This window comes from Mchenga conophoros, linkage group LG5, assembly GCF_057382185.1.
Source record: "Mchenga conophoros isolate Kocher_MC1m ecotype Shallow Benthic linkage group LG5, M_conophoros_male_GT1.1, whole genome shotgun sequence".
NCBI lineage: Eukaryota > Metazoa > Chordata > Actinopteri > Cichliformes > Cichlidae > Mchenga > Mchenga conophoros.
The window spans coordinates 9,434,542-9,446,502 of NC_140530.1; the positions used below are offsets into that span (position 1 = coordinate 9,434,542).

Here is an 11,961-nt window from a genome sequence, read left to right on the forward strand (position 1 = left end):
ACAGAATCGCTGCAGTGTGACTCTGAAGTGCAGTACTGTATGTCCACGAAACGTTTTTCAGCGTCAAAAAATAAAATTGGCTACTTGATTTCACCTATCGCTGGTTATTTTTAGAACATAACACCCGCGATAAATGAGGGACTGCTGTTTACAGATACTGAGAAATATAAAATTTGAATCCCTTTTTTCTTTTGCTCTGAGGCGCGGGGGGAAAATATTGTCAAGTCAATGAACATCATTTACACATATATTAGGTAAATGCCCAAGACATCTATAGAAATGTAAATCGCCGCTTGATTCATTCATTTGCTTAACTTGTTTTGGACCGCAAACAGGGCGCGAATAGGACACCGGAAACAAAGCTCCCCACAGGAGTTTCCGCACGGGAGGGGACGGGCAAGATGGCGGACTGAGCAGTCGCATCCATCTGAACTCCTCACTAAAGTCCCGATGTTTTAATCTTGAAGTTATAAAATCCACTCCTTTGAGCTATATTGACGACGTTTCAGCCCGAACATGAAGAAAACCAACAACACGAAACCTCCGGCAGTGAAAAACCTCCCTTTTACAACCCAGAGAAACAGCGAGCATGACTACCCAGCTCCGATGGAAACTGCTAATTCCAGCAGCAACAAGAGGGACAGACTGTTAACAACCCCTGATAATACTCCTGAGAAACCACATATGGAGAAAAAAGCAAAAGGTACGGCTAGTGATAATGACTCCAACACATCCACTGACACTATACTGAAAGCTATTGAGAGTCTTGGAAAACGTGTTGATGACCGCATGGACGAAGTTAGCAAACAAATTCAACAACATAGCGCCATGCTGGCTTCCATTGCTAAATCGGTGCAATTTAATTCAGAGGAGCTGCAAGAATGCAAAAAGAAAATAAAACACCTGGAAAAAGAGATGGAATCAATCAAAAAAGATAATGACGATATTAAGGATCGTGTATTGAGCCAGGAAAGATACAAAAGAAGATGGTGTCTTCGTATCAAAGGGAAAAAGGAGAAAACAAATGAAAATATCAGAAGAAGTGGTGGAACTTCTAGGAAGGATTGCTCCGGACCTAAAGATGAAGATGGAAGAAGCAGTTGATGTTGTCCACAGAGTGGGAAGAGCGGTGGAGAATAAGCATCGACAAATCATTATTCTGTTTGTGAGACGTGCCGTGAGAGATGACATCTGGAGGCGAACAAAGGCTTCTCCCGTGTGCAAAGAAGAAGGCATCCGCTTTGCTGAAGACCTGACCCCAGAGGACTGGAGATCCAGACAAGCGTTGTGGCCAAAAATCGACCAGGCACGGAAGGAAGGCAAGGCTGCAGGCTTCAGGGGTCCTTTTGGTTTCATAGAAGGCAAACGTATCAGGGTAGAGACTCCAGGTACGGGCTGACATCTGACTACGAAAGGAATATACAGTGGAACATTTCGGATGATGGGACTTTTACCTCAAGATTTTCCTACTCCATCTCCTAAACTTCCTCTTTAAAGCTGTTCATGTGTTCCGTGTTCCAATTAAAAACTAATATTTCTTTTTTTTCCTTTAACACAAGGGGACTTAAAGACTCAATTAAGCGCAAAGCTGTTTTTCTGTTCTGCAAGGGGCAACAGGCAAATTGTTTTTTTTCTCCAGGAAACTCATTCTGAGGAATCTGATGTGAAATTTTGGTCACAACAATGGGGAGATAAAAATTTTTTTAGTCATGGTACAAACAGGTCAGCTGGGGTTGCTATTTGTTTCAACAGATGTCCTGGTAGGTTTTTGTGCAACATGGCAGACAAAAATGGACATTGGGTTGCCTGTGTGTTAAATATTGATAATACTCTGATTATTTTGGTTAATGTTTATGGATACAACAATGATCAAGAGAATAAGAACCTGCTGCATCAAATTTCTACAGTTATAAAGGAACTTTATACCAAATTCCCTACTGATTATATAGTAGTTGGAGGTGATTTCAATGTGACTCCTGATGAATGGTTGGATAGATGGCCTTCAAAGTTTTCAAGAGAGCATGAAAACCCAATATTTGAAAAATTCGCTAATGATACTAAATTAATAGATGTATGGAGAGTGTTAAACGAAGATGTAAAACAATTCACCTGGCACAAACCTAATGGTCAAAGCAGGTCACGTATTGATTATTGGTTGGTATCCAACTCAATTTTACAATATGTTAAGGAAACAGTCATCTCTAACAGTCCCTTAAGTGACCATTGCGCCATTATTCTGAGACTACAAAGCAAAGACCAAAACGACACATTTAAGGATTATTGGAAATTTAATTGTCAGATGCTGAGAAATGAGGAGTATTGTAATTCTATTAAAAAATTAATTTTAGATATTCAGAATGATGAAGCCATCAATACACTGATACTCAAATGGGAATATCTTAAATTTAGAATCAGAAAAACCTCAATTGCATTTGGTAAAAAGTTAAACAGACAAAGAAAAGAAGAGGAATCAAATGTAGTAAAAGAACTTATGAATCTGTATGGCAAATTGAATTGGACTGAGGAAGAAAAAGGAAAAATTAATAATTTACAATCTAAATTGGACGAAATGTACCTTTATAGAGCCAAGGCTGCTTATTTGCGATCCAAAGCCAAGTGGATAGAAGAGGGTGAAAAGAACACTGCCTATTTTTGCAATCTAGAAAAACGTAGACAAGAATATAACTCAATATGTAACCTAATAATCGACGGAGAGGAATGTACAGACCCTAAACGCATTTCAAATGAAGTATTTACTTTTTACAGTAACCTTTATAAGTCTTCATACTCAGAACAAAATGTCACCTCCTTCTTTGACAAAATCAGTAATTGGATTCCAGTAATTGATGATAATTTTAGAGAAATTTGTGATGAAGACCTAACTATAGAAGAATTTGATTTTGCTATTAAGAGCATGGCATCTGATCGCTCACCGGGACCAGATGGTATAACAACTAATTTCTATAAGCACTTTTGGGAAGACCTAAAATTACTATTATTCAGTGCGATAAATAAATGTATAAATCAAAAGAAGCTTATGACAACAATGAAACAGGGAGTTATAAAATTAATTCCAAAACCGGGGAAAGATAAGAAAAAAACTAAGTAATATAAGACCTATAACACTTTTAAATACAGACTACAAAGTTTTTACAAAAGTTTTAGCAACAAGACTAAAAACAGGTATTTCTGAAATAATTAGCCCAACACAATCAGGATTTCTCAAAGGACGGTTGATCCAAAATAATATCCGCTTGGTTTTGGACCTCATCGATTACAATTACCTAATTAAGGATGATGGTTTTATGTTGTTCTTGGACTTCCATAAAGCATTTGATTCTATTGAACACACTTTTATTATTAAGACATTTAAACATTTTGGGTTTGGTGATGCATTTCTGGATATGATCACTATGTTATACACTGATATTAATAGTTGTGTTTCTCTTTCAGAAGGCACATGTCCCAGGTTCAGGGTGGAGAGAGGTATCAGGCAGGGCTGCAGCATCTCACCTCTTTTATTCATTGTAGCCACTGAATTACTTGCTATTACTGTCATAAACTCAAACATCAAAGGATTAGACATAAATAATCACAAATTAATAATAAGTCAGCTTGCCGATGATACAACAGTCTTTCTAAAAAATAAAGAACAAATTCCATTGGCCTTAGATACAATAAAGATCTTTTCTGATGCTTCTGGACTACGCCTGAACCTGGACAAATGTGAACTCATGAGTATCCACAATTGTTCTCACTCTTCTTTGTATGATATACCTGTCAAAAATGAAATCAAATATCTTGGAATCTGGATAACTAAATGCATGGCTGATAGTGAAGAAAAGAATATTCAGAATACAATTGACAAATGCAAAAAAAAACTGAACCATTGGCTACAGAGAGATTTAACGTTGTTCGGCAGGATAATGTTGACCAAGGTTGAATCTTTGTCCAGATTAATCTATCCAGCTTATTCCCTAGCCATCCCACCAAGAATTATAAAAGACATCAATAAGGTGAATTTTAATTTCATATGGTAAAATAAACATCATTATGTTAGTAACAGGGACTTGATAAAAGATTATGAAGAGGGGGGTTTAAAAGCAATCGATTTTGAAATAATGAATGGCATTTTAAAGATTAATTGGCTACGATCTTTCTTGAAAAATGATAATGAGATCTGGTTCTTGATACCATCTCTTATTTTCAACAAAGTTGGGGGGATCCAATTCCTTTTAGTATGTGATTTTGAAATTTCTAAACTACCCATAAAACTTTCCAAATTTCATCAACAAGTTTTGTTAAATTGGAAATTAATGTTTAAACATAACTTTAGTCCCCACAATGTTCCATTGTGGAATAATAGGGTGATATTGAATCGGGGGAAATCTATGTTTGTGGAAGAATGGATGACAAAACAAATTTGGTCTGTGACACATATAATGGATGAAAATGGAGATATACTTGAATTAAACAGGCTTAATGAGAAATATGACATGAGTTGCTCGTTTGAGCTCTATAAAAAGGTTTCACAGAATATCCCAACAGTCCTTGTAAATACGGTAAAGAACAATTTTTCAAATATACAGACTCCAAATTTGCATAAAGTTAAACTAGATGGTCTTGAATTGGTTAATGGAAAATGCAATAATCAGTTTTTGAGGAGGTATTTGGTTAACACCTTATATCCAGGTAGGACAAAACATTCACTCGTCTTTAAAGATTATAACAAATCTGAGATCTCGTTGATCAGAACCAAATATTTAACATTTCCAATTCCCCCCAAATTTAAAGAAGTCCATTTTAGAACTACAAAAAATATTTACCCCTCCAATGAATTTATGAGAGAAAGATTTAAATTTGTGTTAGACAACTGTTATATTTGTAAAATAATTTCGGAAACAACAGAGCACATGTTCTATGGATGTGTGACAATCCAGAATTTATGGAAATCTCTCCATGTCCTAATATTGTCCCAGTATGGATATATAGATTTTTGGTCTTTTCAAAATATTCAAATTGGAGTAATCCTTAAGGACAAAAATAGTGAGTTTTTAATTAACAATCTCATTATTATAACAAAGTATTACATACATAAATGCCGATATGCTAAATCCCCCCCTTCATGGCCTGCTCTTAAAAACGACCTCTCCCTGTTCCGTAAATCTCTTAAGCTAATAAATAAGCCCCAAGCAATCAAATTGCATAGATTTTTAGAAGAGTTTGATTTTTCTTAGCCCCTTATTTAAGTTATGAGTCTTGTTTATGGAACCTCACTTTTAGAGATTTTACGATCCCCCTTGTCTTCTTTATTTCTGTTCCTTGTTTTTCATTCTTTTTTTTATTCTTATTTATGTTTGTATTGGTTATTCATCTTTTTATATTATTATTATGTAGATGTGTGAATATGGATGTGTATGTATGCATATGTATATGCATATATATGTATATATATGTGTGTGTATGTATGTATGTTTACTTTCAGTTACTGTCGATTTCATTGTGGTGTATAGGAGATGTGATTCTGTTCTGATTGATTTAATATGTCGCTTGTCTCTTTGAGATTGTCATTGTTATTGTTCTAAATAAAGTTCATATTAAAAAAAAATTAAGAAAAAAATTAAGAAAAAGAAAAAAAAGTTTCTGCACGGGAAGTAGCATATGCTAACGTGCACATAGTCTATGACTTTTCGTTCTTTCACTGTCACACGTTGATGACGTATTTGGAAATCAATTCGGCTGGCACATGACAACAGCGCCACCTGTAGGAAGATTTTCTCTCCGTCTGATAGCTCGTGTTCTGAGACCTGACGACTTTTTTCCTGAGAACTGAGACCTGACATTTCTTTGTCTGAGACCCAACGACTTGTTTTCCTGATACCTGACGATTTTTTTGCCTGAGACCTGATGACTTTTTTCCTGAGACCTGACGATGTCCTAAAATGTACACCCTACGGGGTCTGGTTGAGCATTTGGAGCCTCAATACGTGCTTCCAAACCAGCACTTAATCTCCGAGAACGTTATCCCAGAGAGGTAAAGCAAGTGTGTAAGTTCATCTCTGAATTTTTGTAAAGGATTCCCAGGCTAAGCTTAACAACCGATATATGGATTGACTGCCTCTCATTCTCTCTCCCCCTCCTGCTGCTACTTCAATCATGAAACTGATCAATGATCAGCTGATCAGCGTTTCTGTCGCGACTCCCGTCTCTCTTGTTTGTTTAGCGCCCACTTTGCGCCAGAAAGAGGAAACCAGCGGATAAACAACAGTAGCACGTTTAAGCTGTTGTTAGAATTTATTTAATATTACTTTCTACACCAGGATCCTTTTCTATTTAGCTGACAGCTGGTAACTGTGCAGGGGCGGATCTAGCAAAGTTTAGCCCAGGGGGGCAGGTAGGGCATTAACAGGGGAAGGGAGGGCACAAAACCATGCTTTTCTTTCAAATTGTCATGTCTAGCTTTTAATAAATAATTATCTGAATCTTACAACCAAAGTTTTTATCTGATGTAAAATGTATCAAAATCCATTACTGTATATAGTAACTATTAAGTCTAATATACCCTAAGCTATAGTACTTTTTCCTTCGGGAAGATACCATCTGTGCAGTCTGCAGTTCTGTTGTAGAGAGATGGTGAATATGTTCAATCATTGTAGAAAAATTATCGATTTCTGTGCATTTTTTTTTTTTTTTACACGTGCATTAAATTAAAATCAATTACGTCAATTAAGCATTATGAAGCGGGCGGGGGGGGGGGGGGGGTGTCCCTATTTTTATTTATTTTTTTTGCTGGGAGTTGGAACCCTATTAGTTAGGTTGCTTAATATTTCCACTAAGTACTCTTTAAAATACCAGAATAGGGAGGATGGAGTATTAGATTGATCAGTTTTGCTGAACTATGAAATATTTTGGGTACACTGTATTTTTTGCATACAGGTATACCAGAATAGCTTTAGTTTTATTTTTTAAACTTGAGTTTGAACTTATACAAAATGCAGCAAGATATTTAAAAAAAGAGAAGGTTTTATTGATTATAAAATACTCTATACTGGATATTAGATATATATCAGTATCAGCAGGTATCCAAATTTATGATATCGGTATTGGACGTAAAAAAAGTGGTATCGTGCCATCTCTAGTACTATGCGAGAAGTAGTCTGAAATTCTGATACATATAATTGTAAAAAAAAGCATACATGCTAGGCAGGTTACAGTATGGTCTTTCCTTAAATGTATTTTTTCCCATTTTAAATGGAAGCTCGAGTTTGTTTTCTCAGGCCTGTGTCCTCACGTTCATTTTTCTCCTGCTATAACAGCTGTTATTCCAGCTGCTGTTCTATGTACTAATCCATCAATGAATACAACTACAACCATGTGATGGCATGCCACACATGGTAAGCTCCACACCTCACCACCCGTTGATTCACTTTAGTTTAATTTACAGTCACTACTTTAAAATATTCTACTTATTGTTCAATATTGTTTCTTTATTAAATGTATTTATTTTTCCATCACACCTTCCAATGTTTATATGGCGTGCACACTAGTGATGGGACGTTCTGTATCGAGGCTTCGGAGCGTGTGTCGAGTAATGGAGGGGGCGTTTCCGCGAAGCGCGTATCGAGGCTTGCTTCATTTATGGGAGGAGCTGAAAATGATGACGTCCGAAGCCTCGCTGCCCGGCTGTACCACGTGACTGGTTCATGAAGTGGTTCGAACTTTGCCGCGAGATATGACAGCGATATAAACCCCTCAGACTTCATTCAAAATGTGGGTGTTTGATGGAGAGTTGCGGTTAGAGAGAGTTTGGAGACCGTTTGGAGGTTTATGAGAGTGAGGAAAGTCAGGAGAGAATGGAGGCAGCTAAGAAGAGGAGGATGTCCTCCCCTGTGTGGGAACATTTTGATTTTATTCCTCCCAACAAGGTATGTAAATTTCTACAGAAGATGTATTTTCATGATACTGATGGTGCAATACAATTTATGTTGAGCTGTCTTGACTTTTGTACAAGGTGAAGTGTTTGCTATGTGCCAGGGAGCTGGGATATAACAACAACATCCATGCTTAGGCACTACAGAGCTTTGCATGAGAATAAGAGGAACACCGATTGTGGAGCAAGACCAGGTGAGCCATCAAATGCAATGATAATATAGCATGCAGTAATGTTACTAAATGATATAACAATATTATACAACTGTTATAAGTTACGTGTGTGATATTTATATTTGTGCTTTATCTTTATTGTCTTTCCTCAGGAGAACAATCTCAAATAGATGAAGACCTGGTCAGCATGGTGATTGAGGACTCCCAGCCATTTAGCATTGTGGAGGACAAAGGATTTAAAAGATTTGTTAAATCATTAAATCCTAGCTATGTTCTCCCCACTAAAAAGGCCATAAAAGCAGTGAAAATTTAGTTTTTACAGAATAAAACGTGGGCAGGACTGAGGCTCAAAGCCTCAGTGTGTAGCTGTCCATACCTCAACGTTACAAAAGCACAACTACTGTCCACACCCCAACCACACCTCACCTCACAGTAAATGATCATTTCCATTTCAAGCATTTCCAAATAATCATTTCCCATACTGCCACTATAAATATACACAGTATACTGCCATCACTACAATATAGATGTTTTACACACTCCTTTTGTTGTTGACATTTACAGGCTGTGTGCAAAATGCCACACTCTTCAAATTCATGCCAGCTATTATTTTTACGTCCAGTAGGTGTCCTGCTAGAGCAAATGAAGCTTCATGAAGCTTCGCGTTGGGGTGAACCAATTGGATGAAAAGCTTCAGTGCTTCATGGGGCTTCATCTGCCCATCACTAGTGCACACATTAACCTTGCAAGGTCAAAGTTCTGTTTTATGTTATATTAATACATCTTTCTTTGTTTGTTTGAGTTACCTGGGGGTTGGCTTCTCCTCCTGTCTGGCAAAGGTGTGGCAAAGGGCTGGGAGACCTGAAGTACCACTGACAGCTTAATTGGATTGCACCACATGCTTCATTGCCTGGGGGGTGTTTCATGTTTGTCTAATTGTTTTGTTTTAGTTGGTTATATGGCAGCCATCTTGTTTCCCCCGTGTGTGTCATTTGGTTTAGCTAAACCAGTATTTAAGGTCACCTGTGTGTCATTTCAGCAGGTCAGTTTGTCATATGTTTGTTTGAGGTTTTGTTAATTATTATCTTGAGTTTAGTTTATTGAGTTGACCTCTTTTATTGGTCTGCCTGTTTAAGTTTTGGCTTTGTTAAATATATTTTCAGATTTTTGGGTCAATAAAACCCGTTTTTTGAATTAAAACCACCTGTGTCCTTTATGCTTTACTGCTTAGTCCCTGACAAACCACAATGTATTTTTTTCAAAGATATGAAATGCTAAAGGATGAGGATATTAAAACACTGTTTACATTGTTTAAGTGTAGACAGGCCAAAAAAAGACTATTGGAAACAAACATGTAGACACCCACATTCTCACCCACTGATAAGATGCACAAGTGGATCTTATCAGTCACTCAATATCCTACGTGTTTTGTCATAATTAAGGAAACAACGATCTTCTTCCCATTTACAAAAACATGCTGATGCACAGTGTACATGGATAGTCATGTGATGTGCATTCATGTGTCATAGTTTGAGGTTTCTGTTTAGTTCCTACTTTATTTTGGAATCTCTGATTTTATTGAATGTTGGTTAGTTTGCTTCCGTCTTTTAGCTTTATTCACACTGTTACACCATATACTGTTGGAAAATTGTCTTTCAGTGTTCCACATCAAACTTTTCTAAGTTTTTGTTTCCATTTTCTTGCTCAGGTATGAGTTTTTGCATTTTACTTAGTTTCCTTATGTTCCTAGTTGAGTTTTTTGGACTGTTTTGCTTTACTTGCCCCTCTGCCACAGTGACTGACCTTCTTGGTGCAAATGTTTCAGACTTCACTCTATAGGTGTGTTGTGTTTGGGTTGTTCTCCTTATTGCAGTATGGAACAAGATGACAGAAAAACAGCTAAAATAAATCTCCCCGAAAATGTTTTGTTAAACATGTTTTGGAACAGCAGAGTTTTGATAAAACTTTAAGGACACATTTTATACATATTTTCACCAGTCATAATGATCCCAGAAAGTGAATATGGCCACTGTGTAACAATACTTAAGCTTAACTGGTTTAAAAAAAGAGAAATGCCATTAGTCATGTTTTGCTTCTCCATTGTGGTTAGTTTGTTCCTTACATCTGCATGTGTTTGTCACTTTTAAATACAGAACCAACTATCTGTCATAACTAAACCTTTAAGAAATGTGACTTGTAATTGCATATATGCATAAACATGCCCTAGCAGATTATCATTTATCTTATTATAATTGCACACCTGTGTTTCCTAAATTGATTGAACACATATTTAGTGCCACCGTGGAAATTTGACTAAACAATAATGAACTGATGCATCACAAATATAAATAAATGGATCATGTCTACAGCAAAATTAGTCCCACAGAGTTGTTTGTGAAATTAAGATCTCAAAGTCTCCAAAAACCTTTTGCCTTTTGATTTTGTATAACCACAAGCCATTTCTCTACAATCGGCATTTAAGAAAAAGATTTACATGCATGTGCAGCACAGACACACAGCTGATGTGTTGCCAGTTGTTGGTATGAAGTTCCAATTTAGTTAATGATAAACAAGCTTCAGTTAAATGTAGAAAAAATGGGCACGTGAAACATAATATTAAGGGAAACATAGCTGAATTTTATTCTAAACCCAAGAGGCGCATCGACCCAAAATAAAAGAAGATATATTTACAGAGAATCAAGGACGTTTCTTACCTTTTTATTTTCATGACAGTGACTCCAGGATTCACCCTTTACCACTGCTTCAGATTGAGAAATTAGATCCTTTCCTTTTTCTTTTCTTTTTTTAAAGAGCTCTAAAATGTAAGAAGTGACACAACGCTGTCTCACTCATGAGCTGGCCTAAAGACGAGTGACAGATGTCTCCACTTCCGTGATTGAATTGAACATATTGATTTAGGGAAGGAGAATGAGCAATTTTGGAATTTTGCAATAGTACTGTTATCAGGCAACATTTTTTCCATTCAGAGCTGTGATGGTGAACAGTTTTGCACCCCATTTACATCAAGAATGCAGAGGCTGCATAAAATGACAGAATTCAGTAGATCTTCTTATCATTCTGACAATTTAATATGAAAGTAGGTAACAGAAAATGTTGAAACAGAAATTTTGCACGTTTAAAAGGGTCCTTTTTGATGAGCTGGTCCAAGGACCAAGAGTAAAATAAAATTTTATTTATTACAGTAGAAATCAAAAAAGAATAAGAAATAAAACCAGACTAGGTACACTAAGATAAGATAACCTTTATTAGTCCCACATGTGGGAAATTTGTTTTTAAGTATAAGTCAGTAACCCCTTTTTATACGGCACCTTTGAGACACAAGTGTAAAATCAATAAGAAGATTAAGGACTTGCTGCTGATTTTTTTGTTTTTGTTTATTTGTTTGTTTGTTTCTGATGGTTTTCTTTGGTTTTATAATCACACAAGTGCTGTAAAGTACTGATTATTTGGTAAGTTTAGTTTGGAATTTGACCTTTAGTTCTGTGATTTGAGTGTGTTGCTGTTGTAAGAGACTCAAAGCAAGCTGAGCATACCCAGGGTATCTTCCTGCTATCTTGATTCACTAACCCTAACACTGCCAATCAGGATACGGGGTCATACGAAGCCGGTCGGCAGCTTGTTGAGTTCACACAGGCTTTTCTGATCTGGGTATGAGTACACTCACATTAAAGGTGTGAAACTGGCAGCATGTGACAAATTACACTGATTATTTATTATTGAATGGCTGACTTTACAAATGTTCTAATATTAGGAAAAGGTTACTGTTACGTTCTAAGTCTAGGAATGTCTTGAACGCAACAAAACATTGGCCCACCACACTCCACCCAAAACAAGAAC

At 36.5% G+C, this 11,961-nt stretch overlaps 1 protein-coding gene and 1 long non-coding RNA gene across 4 annotated transcripts in view; one reads left to right on the forward strand and one right to left on the reverse strand.

The window, feature by feature from the left end:
- mitfa (melanocyte inducing transcription factor a) overlaps nt 1-11,015 on the reverse strand; it is a 37,858-nt gene extending 26,843 nt beyond the window's left edge. Inside the window, exon 1 of one of the 3 annotated variants that reach the window (XM_085273075.1) lies at nt 10,818-11,015. In XM_085273075.1, the coding sequence (XP_085129201.1) occupies nt 10,818-10,831 (14 nt within the window). In that variant the 5' untranslated portion in view covers nt 10,832-11,015. Of the gene's footprint in view, nt 1-8,909; nt 9,211-10,817 lie in introns of those variants that run through there. The other 2 variants (XM_085273072.1, XM_085273073.1) reach the window with 2 other exon arrangements.
- Nucleotides 7,867-8,331, forward strand: LOC146573737 (uncharacterized). Its single transcript, XR_014892424.1, has 3 exons — nt 7,867-7,925; nt 8,012-8,124; nt 8,256-8,331. It is a non-coding gene; the product is annotated as an uncharacterized LOC146573737 (long non-coding RNA).
- Nucleotides 11,016-11,961: the final 946 nt, after the last annotated feature.